Source organism: Schistocerca gregaria, chromosome 8 (assembly GCF_023897955.1).
Source record: "Schistocerca gregaria isolate iqSchGreg1 chromosome 8, iqSchGreg1.2, whole genome shotgun sequence".
NCBI lineage: Eukaryota > Metazoa > Arthropoda > Insecta > Orthoptera > Acrididae > Schistocerca > Schistocerca gregaria.
In genome coordinates this window covers 499,727,022-499,745,700 of record NC_064927.1, presented here as the reverse complement: position 1 = coordinate 499,745,700, position 18,679 = coordinate 499,727,022, and the positions used below count along the sequence as shown (strand labels likewise).

The 18,679-nt window shown below is 41.8% G+C and overlaps 1 protein-coding gene across 2 annotated transcripts in view; it reads left to right on the top strand.

Moving 5' to 3' along the window:
* The window catches only part of LOC126284519 (protein GUCD1), a 42,992-nt gene that overhangs the window by 12,981 nt on the left and 11,332 nt on the right, over positions 1–18,679 (top strand). The window contains exons 2-5 of one of the 2 annotated variants that reach the window (XM_049983510.1): positions 11,057–11,216; positions 11,331–11,457; positions 11,559–11,778; positions 16,881–16,955. In XM_049983510.1, coding sequence (XP_049839467.1) covers positions 11,057–11,216; positions 11,331–11,457; positions 11,559–11,778; positions 16,881–16,955 — 582 coding nt within the window. The remainder of the gene's footprint in view (positions 1–11,056; positions 11,217–11,330; positions 11,458–11,558; positions 11,779–16,880; positions 16,956–18,679) is intronic. The other variant, XM_049983511.1, reaches the window with a different exon arrangement.

Sequence of the window (18,679 nt, the reverse complement as noted above, 5' to 3'; positions counted from 1 at the left end):
CGTACCAGATAGGGTTGATAGAGGAGATAGAGAAGATCCAACGGAGAGCAGCGCGCTTTGTTACAGGATCATTTAGTAATCGCGAAAGCGTTACGTAGATGATAGATAAACTCCAGTGGAAGACTCTGCAGGAGAGATGCTCAGTAGCTTGGTATGGGCTTTTGTTAAAGTTTCGAGAACATACCTTCACTGAAGAGTCAAGCAGTATATTGCTCCCTCCTACGTATATCTCACGAAGAGACCATGAGGATAAAACCAGAGAGATTAGAGCCCGCACAGAAGCATACCGACAATCCTTCTTTTCACGAACAATACGAGACTGGAATAGAAGGGAGAACCGATAGAGGTACTCAAGGTACCCTCCGCCACACACCATCAGGTGGCTTGCGGAGTATGGATGTAGATGTAGTTACAAAAGTTACCTGCAGTAGCAGCTTCTAGATGTCAACGTATAACCTGACTTGTTCCTCGATGCCAACCGTCCTGCTCGGCAGCGACATTTACAGAATGTTATGTGCAAATGAAAGAGTGCTTGCTGCATTTATTAGATCGTTCTCCAGTAGTTTTGAGCATTTGATGTGTATGTGGCTATTATTCCTGCTTGCAGTTTTTATGAGCACATAATTCTGTGTTGAAGAAGGCTGTTCTGTGTAGCTTCAAGAATAGGATACACTGTCAGCTTAAAAATGTCAGACATCCCTGCATTATGTGGAATTGTCCTGTAGATTTTAGAAGACGCGAACCCACCAGCACACAAAAGGAGGCGGAGAGTATCGTGCTGTCGGTAGAGAAGCAGCGACGCCAGAAGGGGCCCGTCAGGAGAGCTTGGTGACTTTGAATGTGGACTAGTCACTGGTGACAGACTAGTCACTGGATGTCACCTGAGTAACAAATCTGTCAGGGACACTTCAACCCTCATAAAGCTTCCCGAGTTGACTGTCTGTGCTGTGATTGTGAAGTGGAATTGCAAAGGTACAACTAAAGCTAAACAGAGGCCAGGCAGACTAGTGGTAGTATGTTAAAAAAGAGTGGAATGTGACTGCTGAGCAGCTCCTCATAAGCAAATTGTTTTTGTAACCGGAGCTGGGCAACTCTTGAGGGGGTGGAGAGAGTGAAACCACTGGACCGCATGCAGCAAAGAACATGATTATTGTATCGGCGTGACAGTACAGCCTGTCATGGAGCATGGTCTGTGAGGCAGTGGATTTTGGACAGTAATGTTCTCAAAATGGACTCGTCTGCCCGGTGTTCTGACCCCATCTGGAAGGAGCACCTTTGGGACGAGACAGAACGTTGACTTCACTCTGGACCTGAGCGATCGACATTGTTACCTTCTCTGTTTTTAGCTATTGAAGAAAACTAGGCTACCGTTCCTCCACGGACATTTGGACTCCTTGTCGAAAGTGTCCCCAATAGTGTTTGAGCTATTGAAAAGGCAAAGGCCACTAATGACGTTCTCTGACAGGTGACAGGATACTTTTGCTCGATAGTGTTTGTTGCCATGACAGTTAATATTTTTAAGTCTTTTAATTTATCACTGTATAATTGTCTTTGGGATATTTTCAAAGTACTCGTAACGGATTTCTTTTGAAGCTTTAAAACTGTAGTAAACAGCACTGTTCCAGGTCACCGTAGGCCTGAGTGTAGATATATTGAGTATATGGTACCCTTTCAAAATGTCGCATCAGTTATTGTTTGATCCATTTTCATTCATTCATTCATTAGAAATATGCTAATATGTGATGTTGAAGAAATATTGTCTACTACACTCAACAATTTATATCTAGAAACAAAGATGATGTGACTTACCAAATGAAAGTGCTGGCAGGTTGATAGACACACAAACATCTTTGCCTTTACAAATGTCTGCTTGTGTCTGTGTATGTGCGGATGCATATGTGTGTGTGTATGTGTGCGAGTGTATACCTGTCCGTTTTTCCCCCTAAGGTAAGTCTTTCCGCTCCCGGGATTGGAATGACTCCTTACCCTCTCCCTTAAAACCCACATCCTTTCGTCTTTCCCTCTCCTTCCCTCTTTCCTGATGAAGTAACCGTTGGTTGCGAAAGCTTGAATTTTGTGTGTAAGTTTGTGTTTGTTTGTGTGTCTATCAACCTGCCAGCACTTTCGTTTGGTAAGATACATCCGCTTTGTTTTTAGATATATTTTTCCGACGTGGAATGTTTCCCTCTATTATATTTATAACACTCAACAATTTGTAAGATTTAGTTAGTTAGTTGCTTAGTTATACACTCCTGGAAATTGAAATAAGAACACCGTGACTTCATTGTCCCAGGAAGGGGAAACTTTATTGACACATTCCTGGGGTCAGATACATCACATGATCACACTGACAGAACCACAGGCACATAGACACAGGCAACAGAGCATGCACAATGTTGGCACTAGTACAGTGTATATCCACCTTTTGCAGCAATGCAGGCTGCTATTCTCCCATGGAGACGATGGTAGAGATGCTGGATGTAGTCCTGTGGAACGGCTTGCCATGCCATTTCCACCTGGCGCCTCAGTTGGACCAGCGTTCGTGCTGGACGTGCAGACCGCGTGAGACGACCCTTCATCCAGTCCCAAACATGCTCAATGGGGGACAGATCTGGAGATCTTGCTGGCCAGGGTAGTTGACTTACACCTTCTAGAGCACGTTGGGTGGCACGGGATACCGACGGACGTGCGTTGTCCTGTTGGAACAGCAAGGTCCCTTGCCGGTCTAGGAATGGTAGAACGATGGGTTCGATGATGGTTTGGATGTACCATGCACTATTCAGTGTCCCCTCGACGATCACCAGAGGTGTACGGCCAGTGTAGGAGATCGCTCCCCACACCATGATGCCGGGTGTTGGCCCTGTGTGCCTCGGTCGTATGCAGTCCTGATTGTGGCGCTCACCTGCACGGCGCCAAACACGCATATGACCATCATTGGCACCAAGGCAGAAGCGACTCTCATCGCTGAAGACGACACGTCTCCATTCGTCCCTCCATTCACGCCTGTCGCGACACCACTGGAGGCGGGCTGCACGATGTTGGGGCGTGAGCGGAAGACGGCCTAACGGTGTGCGGGACCGTAGCCCAGCTTCATGGAGACGGTTGCGAATGGTCCTCGCCGATACCCCAGGAGCAACAGTGTCCCTAATTTGCTGGGAAGTGGTGGTGCGGTCCCCTACGGCACTGCGTAGGATCCTACGGTCTTGGCGTGCATCTGTGCGTCGCTGCGGTCCGGTCCCAGGTTGACGGGCACGTGCACCTTCCGCCGACCACTGGCGACAACATCGATGTACTGTGGAGACCTCACGCCCCACGTGTTGAGCAATTCGGCGGTACGTCCACCCGGCCTCCCGCATGCCCACTATACGCCCTCGCTCAAAGTCCGTCAACTGCACATACGGTTCACGTCCACGCTGTCGCGGCATGCTACCAGTGTTAAAGACTGCGATGGAGCTCCGTATGCCACGGCAAACTGGCTGACACTGACGGCGGGCGGTGCACAAATGCTGCGCAGCTAGCGCCATTCGACGGCCAACACCGCGGTTCCTGGTGTGTCCGCTGTGCCGTGCGTGTGATCATTGCTTGTACAGCCCTCTCGCAGTGTCCGGAGCAAGCATGGTGGGTCTGACACACCGGTGTCAATGTGATCTTTTTTCCATTTCCAGGAGTGTATGTTCCATGGATCATCTTGCACGGTAGAGTCTAATGTGCATTGAGTCATTTTACATTCATATTGCAAATTAATTTGCACATTTGGTTACATTCTGAACATTTTTAAGTTTATATTACAAAAAGAAAAAAAATTGAGACCTACGGATCACATTCTACTCTGTTTGTTTTCAAATTGTACTGTGGTTTCCATCAGACATTTCATATCACTGGGTAAGTGATGAAAAATCTTTGTTGCAGCACTTTGAAACCCGTTTTTTTCTGACAGAGACAACCTTAATGCAGAGTAATGAATGTCATTTTTCCTTCTTGTATTGTAATTACATAAATAATTGTTCCTTTTAAACTGTAGTGGAATATTTAAGACAAATTTCACGAGGGAATAAATATACTGTGAAGCAGTAATCAGGATGCTGAACTTCTTAAACAAATGTTTGCAAGATGGTCGTGGATGAGCACAACGTATTATTCTTACAGCACGTTTTTGCACAATGGAAACTTTCTTCCTTAAAGGAACATTATTCCATGTTACATTATTAAATGAGAATATGCAAAATATGTCAACTTACTGATTTATATCCACACCTACATCTACATGATTACTCTGCAATTCACAATTAAGTGCCTGGCAGAGGGTTCATTGAACAAACTTCAAGCTCTCTACTGTTCCAATCTTGAACAGTGCTCGTGGAAAATGAACACCTAAATGTTTCCGTGTGAGCTCTGATTTCTCTTGTTTTATTATGATGATAATTTCTCCCTATATAGGTGGGTGCCAACAAAATATTTTCATATTATGAGGCGAAAGTTGGTGATTAAAATTTCATGAGAAATCCTGTCGCAATGAAGGATACCTTTGTTTTAATCACTGCCACCTCAAGTTACATATGCCCATGGCAGTTTCTGCCCTAGTATAAAACAAGCTACCCATCTTTGAACTGTTTCAATTATCTCTGTCAATCCTATCTTATGCAGATCCCACACCACACAGCAGTTCTTCAGAAGAGAATGTGCAAGCATAGTGTATGTAGGCAATCTCTTTTGTAGACCTGTTGCATTTTTTCAGTGTTCTGCTAGTCTTGGGTTTGCTTTACTGACAACATTATTTATGTGGTTATCCCAGCTTAAGCTATTCGTTACTACAATCCCTAGGTATCTAGTTGAATTTGCAGTCTTTAGATTTGTGTGATTAACTGTGTAACCGAAATTTAGTGGATTCCTTGTGGTACTCATGTGGATGACTTCACACTTTTCATTGTTTACAGTCTATCGCCACTTTTTGTCCCCATACACATATATCTTGTCTAAATCGTTAAGAAATTTGTTTCGATCATCTGATGACTTTATAAGACTGTAAATGAAAGCATCAGCTGTGTACAATCTAAGAATGGTACTCAGGTTGTCTCCTAAATAGTTTATGTAGCTCAGGAATAGTAGAGGGCCTATAACACTTCCTTGGGAAACACCAGATAATACTTCTGTTTTACTCGATGACTTTCCATCAATTACTATGAACTGTGACATTTCTGATGAAATCATGAATCCAGTCACACAACTAAGATGATAGTCCATATGCATGCAATTTGATTAGGAGTTACTTTTGAGGTAGGGTTTCAAAAGCCTTCTGAAATCTAAAAATATGGAATCAACTTGACGTCCCCTGTCAGTAGCACTCACTACTTCAAGAGAATAAAGAGATAGTTGTGTTTCACAAGATTGATATTTTCTCCATCTCTGTTGGATGTTTGTCAACAAATTGTTTTCTTCAAGATAACTTGTAATGTTCAAACACAGTGTATGTTCCAAAATCCTACAGCAAATCAATGTTAGTGATATGGGTCTGTAATGTAGCGGATTACTCTTGTTTACTTTCTTGGGTATTGGTGTGACTTGTGCAGTGTTCCAGATTTTACAGATGTAACTTTCAATGAGTGATCAGTTGCATATGATTTCTAAATATGGAGCCATTGTATCAGGATAGTCTGAGAGGAACCTGCCTGGTATACAATTAGGACCAGAGGCCTTACCTTTATTAAGTGGTTTAAGCTTCTTTGGTACATCGAAGATATCTACTGTTCCATCAGACGCACAGAAATTTTAGTTCTATCCAAAGGTCTCACTCTTAGCCCTACACCCAAATTTAACCATTCTGAACTTGTCATTGGACATACTCTCCTTCTCCTGGCCCTGCAATGGAAGCATTTCTTTGTCGCCAATCCCTCCAACCAAAACCAACCTAATTTCAACATTGAACTCTGCCTCTCCCATTTTGTACCTCCGCTCAGCTGTGATCCTCCCTCCCATCTAACCACCTGCTGGTCACCTTTCAGGAATTCCTTGCGTCCAACTTCGCCCCACCATCCTTCCTCAAGTCGCATCCTGAAAGTACGAACCTTTTAGCAGAAGAAAGGATAGCCACACACAGCCTCAAAACAAATCCTGATCTAATCATCCTGCCTGCAGACAATGGCTCCAACACTGTTGTTATGATCGTATTGACTATATGGCAGAAGGCGTCCACCAATTATCTGATTCCTCCACTCTGCCAGAGTGATACTATCCCAGAAGTCCAAAACAACCTCCAGTCCCTGCTCAAAGCCTTAGGCCTTTCTCAGAACCTCTCCCCTGAATTCATTTCCCTCCTCACCCATATGACGCCCGCACACCGATCTTCTGCCTGCTCCTCGAAATCCACAGACCCATCAATCCTGCACGTCCCATTGTGACTGGTTATTGTGCCCCTACTGAGAGAGTTTTGGCCCTTATTGAAAAACTGCTCCAGCCAATTGTTTTTAATCTAGCCTCCCACACGGAGGACACCAACAACTTTCTTCATTGACTCTCCACTATCCTCACCCCTTTACCTCCTGGATCTCTACTTGTCCCTCATGCCCATGGTCTTACCGCTATTGAACACTGCCTTTGGCAATGCCCTTCAGACTCCAAAGCCACTACCTCATTCCTCATAAACCTTACTAATTTCATAATAACCCACAACAACTTCTCCTTTGAATGAAAGGTATAAAAACAAATCTGCAGCACAGCCATGGGGACCCGGATGGCACCCTCTTATGCCAACCTGTTTATGGGCCATCTAGAGAAGACTTTTCTAGCCTCCCAAAATGCCAAACCCTTAGTCTGGTTCAGGTTCTTTGATAATATCTTCATGATCTGGACCCAGGGCCAAGATATCCTATCTTCATTCCATCAAAATCTCAGTACCTTCTCTCCCATTAGCTTCTCTTGGTCCTCCTCAACCCAGCAGGCTACCCCCCTAGAGACATGACCTCGTCCTCTGTAATCGCTCCATCTGCACCTCTGTCTTCATTAGGCCCACCAACCACCAACAGTATCTGCATTTTGACAGCTGTCAACCCTTTCATACCAAAAAAATCCCTCCTATACAGCCTGGCCACCTGGGGACATCATATCTACAGCGACAAGAGCTCCCCTGCTCAGTATGCTGAGGGTCTCACCAAGGCCTTCACAGACAGGCACTATTCCCCAGACCTAGTCCGCAAAGAGGTCTCCTACATTTCACTTCACACCCCCAGTCCTTCCACAACCCCTAAGAACCATTGTTAGGGCACACTGGAGACACTGAGTTTGTCTTTCGGCTGGAGTACTTCACATGTGACCAGAATCTTTTTGGTTTTTCTGCCATATTTTGAGACAGTTTTACCGTGGAAAGTATTAAAAGCATCTCACTTTAAAGTTCACACTACATTGCGAACTTCTGTAAAACTTCACTAGTCTTGAGGGTTTTGCATTCTTTTAAGTTTGGCATGCTTTTTTCATTGCTTCTACAACAGTGTTCTGGTCTGTTTAATGCACCATGTGGGATCAGTGCCATCTCTCATTAATTTATTTGATGTTTGTGTCTCAATAGCTGTCAGTACCATCTCTCAATAGCTGTCAGTACCATTTCTTCAAATTTAAACCACATCTGGTCTGCATTTACCTGTTAACATTGGAAGGAGTGGAAACTGTATCTTTGGAAAGCCTCAACCAAACTTGTATCTGCTTTTTTAAATCTGTGGATTTTGCACTTATTTTTGGCAAGTTATGGTATTCAGTCTCTCTACAAAAACTTTATGGTCACTAATCCCTGTATCTGTCGTCATTGCCCAGGATTATTTATTGCTAAGAGGTCAAGTATAATTCCGCAATCATTTACAATTTGAATGGACTCTTGAATTAATTGTTTGAAATAATTTTCTGAGAATACTTTCAGAATGATTTCAGATGATGTTTTATACCTACCTCCAACTTTAAACATATATTTTTGCCAACATAGCGAGGGTAGATTGAAGTTGTTACCAACTACAAATGTATGAGTGGGGTACATACTTGAAATGAAATTCAAGTTTACTTTGAACTGTTCAGCAACTGTTCAACTGAGTCAGGGGATTGGTAAGAGGAGCCAATTATGATTTATTCTGGTTGTCAAGTGTAAATCTACCCGTACTAACTCGCAGGAATTATCTACTTCAGTTTCCGTGCAAGATAAACTACTTCTGACAGCAATAAATGCTTCACCACCAACTATATTTAATCTATTCTTTCTGAACACAGTTAGGTCCTTTGTAAAAAAATTTGGCTAAACTTATTTCTGGCTTTAGCCAGCTTTCTGTACTTATAACAATGCTTTTTACATTACATCCAGTGCTTTTTACATTGAAGAGCCAAAGAAACTGGTACACCTGCCTAATGTCATGTGGGGCCACCGCGAGCACACAGTAGTGCTGGAGGGAATTGACACCACGAATCCTGCAGGGCTGTCCATAAATCCGTAAGAGTACTAGGGGGTGGTGGAGATCTCTTTGAACAGCACGTTGCAAGGCATGCCAGATATGCTCAATAATGTTCATGTCAAGGGAGTTTGGTGACAGTGGAAGTGTTTAGACTCAGAAGAGTGTTCCTGGAACCACTCTGTAGCAATTTTAGATGTGTGGGGTGTCACATTGTCTTGCTGGAATTTCCTAAGTCCATCAGAATGCACAATGGATGTGAATGGATGGAGGTGATCAGACAGGATGCTTATGTATGTGTCACCTTTCGGAGTCATATCTAAATGTATCAGGGATCCCAAATCACTCCCAACTGCATACGCCCCACACCATTACAGAACCTTCACCAGCTTAAACAGTCCCCTGCTGACATGAGGGTCAATGTATTCATGAGGTTGCCTCCATACACATACTCTTCCATCTGCTCAATACATTTTGAAATGAGACACTTCCAACCGGGCAACATGTTTCCAGTCATCAACAGTCCAATGTCGGTGTTGACGGGCCCAGGTGAGGTGTAAAGCTTTGTGTTGTGCAGTCATCAAGGGTACACAGGTTGACCTTCGGCTCCAATGATGTTTCGTTGGATGGTTACCAAGCTGACACTTGTTGATGGCCCAGCATTGGAATCTGCAGCAGGTTGTGGAAGGGTTGCACTTCTGTCACATTGAACCATTCTCTTCAGTTGTCATTGATCCCGTTCTTGCAGGCTCTTTTTCTGGAGCAGTGATGTCAGAGATTTGATGTTCTACCGGATTCCTGATATTCATGTTACACTTGTGAAATGGTCATGTGAGAAAACTGCCACTTCATCGCTACCTCAGAGATGCCGTGTCTGATCGCTCATGAACCGACTATAACACTGTGTTCAAACTCACTTATATCTTGATAAGGTGACATTGTAGCAGCAGTAACTGCATCAGAGACACTTGTTGTCTTATAAAGGTGTTGCTGACCACAGCACAGTATTCTGCCTGTTTACATAATATCCCTGTATTTGAATATACGTGCCTTTACCAGTTTCTTTGGTGCTTCAATGTATTAGCACTTGGAGCTCTGTTCCTTTTCCAACACAGCTATGAAAATTTACAACTACAATACTGTTTGATTCTAGGTCCACTTTCCTCTGTTTGCCCTTCACCCTTTTAGACTGATGTGCTTTCTGTAGGTTCCTGAGACCCTACCAAAAAAAAAAACAAAAAAACTGAATCTCCTCCACACAGCCTCCGCTACCCGTTTAGCTGCTTCCTGTGTGTAGTTTTCCCTCTCCCCAAGATTTGCAATATTTCTAAATGCAGATGTGGCTGAATTAAGTTGTTTTATGAGTTCAAAAATGTGCTTTTGCCAATTTTAATTCTCATCAATATGGACGCCTAAGAATTTTGAAGTTTCCACCATATTTAGTATTTCCTCACAATGTGTTACACTTATCATTGGTATGGTAGCCCTAGATGTACAGAACTGAATATGTTGTGTCTTTTTAAAACTGAGGGCAAGACATCCCATAGAAAACCAGTCGACAATACTTTTAAGAACTTTGTTTATGATTTCTTCTGTTTCTGTATGTATGCTTGGATTGACTACAATACTAGTATCATCTTCAAAAAGAACTAATTCTGCTTGTTGTATAGTAGACAGAAGATTGTTTACCTATATATGGAACAATAGTGCATCTAAAATTGAGCTTTGGAGAATCCTGTACGTGTTTTCTCCACTCAGAATTATATCCCCAGACTATACCGGTTGAATTACAGAGTACAACTTCCTGCACTGCTTTGTTTAGATATGACATTATTGGTTGGTTGGCTATACCAGCAATCCCATAAAACTTCAATTTATCTAGACAAATACTGTGATTCACTCAGTCAAATGCCTTAGATAGTTCGCAGAAAATACCAACCGGTGCTATTTCATTATTATTTACAGCTTTGTAGTATCCGGTGTGTGGACATGTAAATGACATTCTCGGTAGAGCAATCTGTCTGAAACTGAAATTGTGGTCCTGGGTTTGATTCCTGGCTGGGTTGGGGGATTTTCTCTGCCTGGGAAATGGTGTTTGTGTTGTCCTAATAATTTCATCATCATTATCATCATAATCATCAATCATGACAGTGGCTAGATTGGACTGTGTAAAAATTGGGACTTTGTACGGGTGTGAGATACTATTCTAGAGTACATCCCTTTCTCAAAAATTTTGTAAAAAAAACAACAACAGTGAAACAGGTTGGTACAGTTTTATTGTGTAGGAACAAACCTCAACTCTGTTTGAAACACCAGGGAAACCAGATGAGCTCTTATTTTTGAGAGAATTTATACTTAATTTTGGAATGAGAAGTTGGTGATCCGTTCTTATGACTGAATTTTATGAGAGTTAATTTTTCAACATACTACTGTGATTTTTCTCGCGAACTGTTTATCTCCATGCTTTCTACTGTATTTAAGAAATGTGTATTATATAATTTGCTCCCTGTGACTCATCATTTACAGCCCTTCCATTCAGTTCAATAGTGATTTATCTTGTTCTGTGAGCAGTTGTCATTTTGGCAACATGGTTCTTATTCCCAACATAGAATCCTGAAGATCAGTATTTTTTATAGGTCTTCCACCTGTTTTTGAACGGAAAGTGGTGCATCAACGACAGAGGTTCTATTGGGATTGTGGAGTGTCATGTGTGTTAATGGTTTTGCCTTGTGATGGATATCAGCATTTTCTTGCAAATTTTAATGAAATATGCAAGGAAGAAGATTTCAACAAGAGGTGTGTTCCTATACTAGTATAGAACAAGATTCATTTTAACTATCTCATTCTTTCATTTAAAATTATTTTTAATGGGTTTTAAGAATAGATAGTACCTTACTTTTATGGTTACAGCACATGGACTATAGATCTATGTTACTTGCTGAGGCGGTATGATGTGAAACACTTGTTCTGCACAGTTACTATGGGTGTACATCCAGAGTATAAGGGACAAGCATTTTATGAAAAGGTTATTAAAAATGTGAGTAATCCTATAATTAGATAAATTTTTGTTAGTAGATTTTAAGTGTGTATTGTTTTCAAAAAGTGCTCAGCAGTTTATCGAGTGGTGACTGCTTGTAGGATGAAGAGAGGGTAAACAAAAAGTTTGCCGATGCTGAGGAGTATGGGATAGATATAAAGAAAACATCTCTAACGTGCAGCGATCTTATCAATCACATATTTCAATTTGGGCCAGTGATATTACTGACAAACGCAAGCCTCCTTACGTGCACCAACTGTAAATGTAGGAAGTTTACAAATGAATTACTGAGCTGCCTCCCTTGGCCTACAGCATATGCAGGTTAGTGTTAAATTAACGAATTTATGAGAAAGTGTATATGATCTTTTCATATTTATGTTTCAGTTCATATTATAATTTAATTCCTGCAATTAGTTATTTCCTTTCAGTTAGAAGTTTTATTTTATTATTATTATTATTTTTTTAATATTGTGTCAAATGGTTAAGGTATAATGACAGAACTCCTTACAGAGCCATGATTCATATGATTTGTAAATTGAGAATTTTTAGTTTATCTTGGGTGGTGATTTACACTAAAAACTAGTTTAATATTGAATTGAATTTGTGAGATAAGACAGTTATACGTTGTTGTCATTTCAATCATTGATGTATAATATCTGTCTGCTGCAGCTCGTCTCTCCACTCCTAGTGTTTGCCAGCTGTTGTCTTCACTCCAGCCTGCTTTGTCACTGAACTGCCTCACACACTCGAGCCTGCAATTCTTTTCTTACTTGGTGTATCTGGGCCTGAACCTGCAATTATTTCCTTCCACTGTCTGTTCAGCTACAGTTTTCGGCAGCAGCTGTTTTGTATTCTGTGACTGGCCATATTAAGTCTTCATTTAGTTATGTTCTTTTGTGTTCTTTGTCAGGCATTTTTTTTTTCTCGTTCACTCAATGCAGGATGTCTTCACTCCTACAACCGATCACCTGATCTTCCACAGTCTTATGTAACGCCACATTCTAGTGCCTCTAATCATTTCATTTGTTCACATTTTGCAATCCCGCACAGCTGTGTTCCAAACTGGGTGAGTAGATCCCAGATGACACCTTGGTTCCTTCCCATGTTCAGATTATCAGGTTGGAGATGCCAGATAGCCCGTGTGGCATAGTAGGCATTCATTTCCCTTGAGTCGTGCTGAAGAGCACATTCAGCAACTGTGTACATGGATTTGACAGTGGTGAGGCTGGAGTAGGTAGTGGTGCGTGGCTGCACGAGGCACATTGTATTGTGGAGACGGTTATGTAGGTAGGAACCTCGAGGTAGGGATAATGGTTTGGGAACGTCGTAAAGGTTTGAGTATAAAGTTACAGAGCTAAGGAGTGTGACGGAAAGTGACAGTTGGTGGTGCAGGGAAGATATCGGAGAAAGAGGGTATCATTTTAGGGCCCAACTTGAGAAAGTTGTAGCCTTGGCAGAATGAAGTATTGAGTTTGAAGATGTCAGTGGTACTGGGTGATGAGGGGGAACTAAGGACTGTATTAGTCAGAGAGTGAGCAAAGGATACTGCGTGGGAGACTTGTTTGTGAGTAAGACCTGTAGGGTAGTTGTGAGAGGTTGTCAGTATAGGTGTTGCAGGATTTTGTGGTGGTGCACATACATTTGCCATGGATGCCCAAGCTGTAGGGAAATGAGCATTTTATGTGAAATGAGTGGCAGCCCTTGAAATAGTTGTTTACTTCCCTTGTTGCCTCTTAATTACACGAATTAAATATCAGTGCTGATGAGGAGCAGCCTTGGCTGCCATACATGTGTGTCTTTCCTGAGTTTGGCCTCTTGTATCGTTCTGTCAGGACTGGCTGGTACAGTCTTCTCGGCTAAATCTGCATATTTGAAAAGAAAACAAAGGAATCTTATGACACGGGAACATCCTGACTGGACAAGAGGAGAGTGTCTGCATGGACAAATTTTTTCATAAAGAAATTCGAAATGTTAAAGTGCTGAGAGGAACAGACATCAGTTAAGATCATTATTTGGTCAAAATCAAAATCAAATTCACCCCATTAAGGATAAAAGACAGAGAGAAATTGGAGATAAAAGAATGTATGTCCCACATAAATTAATAAAAAATGAGAAATATCAGAAAAACACACAAAATACAATAGTAATATGTACAATGCTCCATCTTACGTGACAGCAGTTAACTTTGTAAGAGAGAGTATTACATTGCAGTTGTAATCTTTCAAACACTTTCTTGCACGAAGTATGTCAATGAAATAAGAAAAGTGAAAATATTGCAATAACCATATTAGTAGATATGCTGCAGTATGGTTAAATGATTTTTTAAACAAGACATTATTGTGAACATTTGTAGAAGACACAACTGTAGTTGATAATGATTGATTTTGTATGAAATGTGCCCCAAATTACATGCATAAGCTTGCAAAAATGTACAGAAATATATCTGTGTTCCTGTAAATGCACACCGAAACCAGGCAGGAATGATAGGTCTATCAAGATTTGTATGAAGCGCAAATGTAGTTTGCAGCTAACTGTGTAACATGAATTTTTTTGTATCACTTAATATCTAAAAATATACAATTTATTGCAATACACAGCAGCCTTGACTGAATCTGTGAAAGATAATAGGAAAAGGGCACAAACAGCAAAGTATTAGATGTGAAGATTTCAAATCAGGCCTGTCTTTTGCAAGATTTTTCACACAAAGGAAAAATTGTGTTGGGTTAGTTATATAAATAAATGTACAGAATGCACAGATTTTGCACTTAGCTGGGTTTTTGATACCTTCTACACTAGTGTGCCAGAGATCAACATTGTAGCACGAGTTAATCCCAATCAAAATAGTGCAAATTGTGAGGCTTCTTCCACATGGGGTGGCTAACAATGCTCAGTGTGTCTTAAATTGTTTATTGACCATTCCTTCAGAAATGAGGTGGTGTGTGTATTGTGACATTGGTTGAAAAACACTGACATAGGCCATTAAACATGGAAGACAATACCTCGTGGTTGGTGACTAATAGAAAGTTATTTGCATCGGCTAGCAAGAAATGGGAAACCTATGCCGTGTTAGAGAGATGCTTTAATTACATTGTAGATGATACGGAAAGCGAAGGAAAATGTTCCCATGGTTACTCACTTGATAATATAAAACTGGAAGTCTTCAGCTGTGTCAGATGATTTGTAATACTTCTCGGTTTTGTGTCAGATGATTCGCAATACTTCTCGGTTTGAGGTGATGGGTGGATCAATGTATTGTTGTCAGCTAGTGGAACAAAAAAGATAACAACAATTTTTGAACTTGGTGTGCAGCCATCTCTTGAATCTAACTCTGCAAGTGAGCAAAGATACGGAACTCACAAAAAATGGTTCAAAATAGAAGTTACTGCAATAATGTTTGTGTAGTCTGTAGTTGCAATGATGCCATCGATTACTACCACAGGTCCTCCAGAAGCCCACGTGAATGTCCCTCACAGCATAACACTGCTGCCCCCACCTGCCCATACCTGCGGTGCGGTGTGTCTTTGAGAAGCCGTGTATCTGAACGATACAGTCAATCCTGTGTAATGGCAAATGAGATTTGTCTTACCGAGCAACAGATTTCTGTGCATCCATCATCCAGTCCAAACGATCCCCTGCCCACTGCGACCGTAATTGATGGTGTCGCCCAGCCGACACGGGAACACCAGTAGGGGTTGTCTGCCGCAGAGCTGTGCATTCAGCAGTGTGCGCTAGACGATGGGCTTGTGTTTGTACTGGCATTGCACTCTGTCTCAGATCTCCAACAGACCAGTCAGTGTTTATCCTGCTTCACAGAGCTGGTGAGCCTCCAGCCTTCACGTCGTGTGACGAAGTGTAGACACTCAGTTTCTTGTTGCTTTCTCACTGTCTTTCGACACATTCACAACAGCAGCATTCCAGTACCCGAGCAGCTTCACCATTTCCGAGGTGCTTGTCCCCATGTAGTGGGCCGTAAAAAAACTGTCCTTTGGTAAAGTTGCTTATGTCTCAGATTTCCCCATTTGCGGCCCATATCATCACTGGAACGATTCCCTGTTGCTCTCTGCTCTGCTACGATACTGCCCTCACCACTTTGCGCACCCACATGGCCATCCGGCGGCACTTGGTCTCACAGTAAACAGTGGACAGCCGAAGTAAGGGGAATCTTCCGGTGCGACAATTGTTGCTTAGTTTTGGCCAGTGATAGCCTTTGAAAGAAAGTCATTTCAGTTGACTACTACTGTCCACGTGACAGTGCCTCTGATTGTCTCGATGCAGTTGTGGTATGAGCTTTGCTGTCATCCTTTTTGTGTTCAAAATGTCTGACTGATTATGTTCAGACGTTCCAGAACATTCGCGAGGTGTCACAGATGTCTCGGATGGTGCGTTTAGAATCTTGCAGAATAAGGTATCTCACTTTCTGAACATTTTCTGTTTGATGTCGGTCGACGATGACAGCATACGTTCCAGTCGACCATTAGTATTCCTGTTTTCGAAACACTTATTCCAGTCGCAAGTTTTTGTCATTGTCTCTAAAAACTTACTTCAACATTTGATGTGTTTCTGTGATGCCTTTTCCAAATTTAAAACAAAACTTTTTGCAGACAAGCTACTGTTTCAAGTCAATTATTGGAAAGGCACAAATTCACAGAAACCTGACAGTGGAAATATGGTGACTGAAAACTAATGAATGATATAAGTATATACAGTACCTAGCACTATTTTATGGTATGTACTACTTGTGTACTAAGTTGAACAGAAGCATCTGATTCGCTCATATTTCACTTTTCTTGTTGTTGAAATGCTGGCTTACATCTTCTTATGCTCCAGAAATGAGAAATGGTTTCATCAGCACCATAAATGGGTGCCAGCTGTAACCTGTTTTTGTCTGATGATTTCATTCTCCCTACACTTGAAACTTGTAAGGCGATACATTGGTTCATGATTGGCATACTGTAGCTATTTATTATTATTATTACTATTATTATTATCATGCAGTAAAATTAAAAATAGGTCCAACTGTTGACCATACAATGAAAAACATACTGCTTTAATTTATAAAAATACTATCAAAATGATTGTTGTTTTATTTCAAGTTTGAATGTCTCAGTAACAGTAGATTAATTAGACTGTGAAATTAATTTTACATCCCTATGCATTTGCAGTTTGCCTAAAGTAGAAGATCTAAATGTATATAATTTGTGCTGATAGATCAGTATATTGACAGCGGTCTTAGGTTTAACTTCTGGATGTATTTCCAAACGTAGTTGTAATATTCACTTAATACTGTATGAAATGCAAGCTGTCCAAAAACTGTTTTCACATCTATTTCACAAGTTGCTCACAAAGTGAAGAATTTAAAGTAGTTTTGTTTAAATTTTTGCACATAATTTTTAGAAGACATAAGGAATTTTATTTATTTCCAGGTCATTATATTGTACTCGTAGGCTACAACCTGCTTAAACAGCTGTTTTACTACCGCAATCCAACTTACAAAGATCGTAAGTACTTTGTCAAATCATTTGTCACTGTAAATGTCAGAGAGAGACAGAAGCTCACCTCTGTTTCAATTCTTGCCAGAGACGAGAACATCAGATGTTTCAAAAAGTTTGGAAGGTAGGAGACGAGATACTGGCAGAAGTAAAGCTGTGAGTAACGGGCGTGAGTCGTGCTTCGGTAGCTCAGATGGTAGAGCACTTGCCTGCGAAAGGCAAAGGTCCCGAGTTCGAGTCTCGGTCGGGCACACAGTTTTAATCTGCCAGGAAGTTTCATATCAGCACACACTCCGCTGCAGAGTGAAAATCTCATTCTGGATCAGATGTTTCAGTTTGGACTAACATAATAGTCTCCCTTCTTTGAATGCCGCCCGTTGGTATAGTGTGTACATAGCTTGATGTGCTCCTAATAGGAAACAGGGAAACCAGAACAAAAAAAAATTATCACAGTGTTCATTCCATCAGTCCATTCATTCACCTCTCTTCGTTTGTGATGCATGCTTAAGAAGGGTACTTTGTTCTCAAGAGATAACAGCTTCACCTAGTCTTCAGTTAGTGGCATTGCAAATGGCTCAAGAAAGTTCTACACAACCCTCGGGACTCGAACGGATTTTTTAATCAGAAACCTCTTCTTCAGTACTCTTTTGACCACAGGTAATTGCTACAGATAATCATCTGTGTAGTGGAGGTAAAGCTGCATTCTCGATGCTGCTCAGCAGAGTACTCCGTGTTTCTTGCCATGAGCAGGATGCTTTAGGTCATGTTGCTCAGTCGGTCAGTACGCCTCAGAGAGTCGAAGTGAACTCAGCCTGCATGCACTTGTCACCACTGTGCAGCAAGGAGAGTCCTCGGCAAGGGAAGCGACCCTCCGAATTGGCGTATGACACAAAAATCGTGAGATACAAAGTGCTTGAGTTCTGCTTCCTAATTTTCACCCGCAGTTGACTGACAAATGACGGTACAAATGCCCCAGCACTGGGCTGCGTGTAGAACCGTGGTAGTGATCACGTGCAGTGGAAAATAGTTCAGTGGTGTCAAGTTCTCCATGCCTACAGGAGTCAGGATCTGTCTGGTGCCTGACAATCTTCTCGGAAGAGTGTAGAGGCGACCGGATACTGAGGCAAGCTTGAGGCACACAGCACCACAGGTCTCACCGCAAAGCCGGTCGGTCACCTTTCGAGCCTCCGGTGTGTGCCGATCTCGGTACCGTCGAGGGTGGTTTGAAGGCCGTGCAGTATCGGGATCTTGGTCTGGATTATAGGAAACATTTCAGTGACACTGTCATCTTTCATGATAACAATGCACGGACACACTGCTCCTCATGTTGCAAACACCTTTTTCTGGGATGCTGGAAGCGACTTAATGGCTTAGTCTACATTGTTTCCTGACATGAACTGTATTGAGTGAGCTTGGGGCAAGTTGAACCTGACTGAGTGTTGCCACAGGAATCCTCATTGCACACTTAGTGTTCTCACAGACAGGTTTTATCTTGGTTATTGTTGTTTTGTTTTTATTTCAGACTATGTTTCACCCTCGAATCCCCCAATTCTAAGCCCAGACACGTTTGCAGATACGTGTCTTTCAGAAGCCAAACCACTTTTTACTGTTTGGCTATTCACTTCCATTGTTGAACATTTTGCTCTCTCTGTTCTGCGATAAATTTTTCCTCCTTTTGAGACCAGTTTTTCTTGTATGACTACTGTTTCTCTGCATTTAGTGGTCTTCTCCCA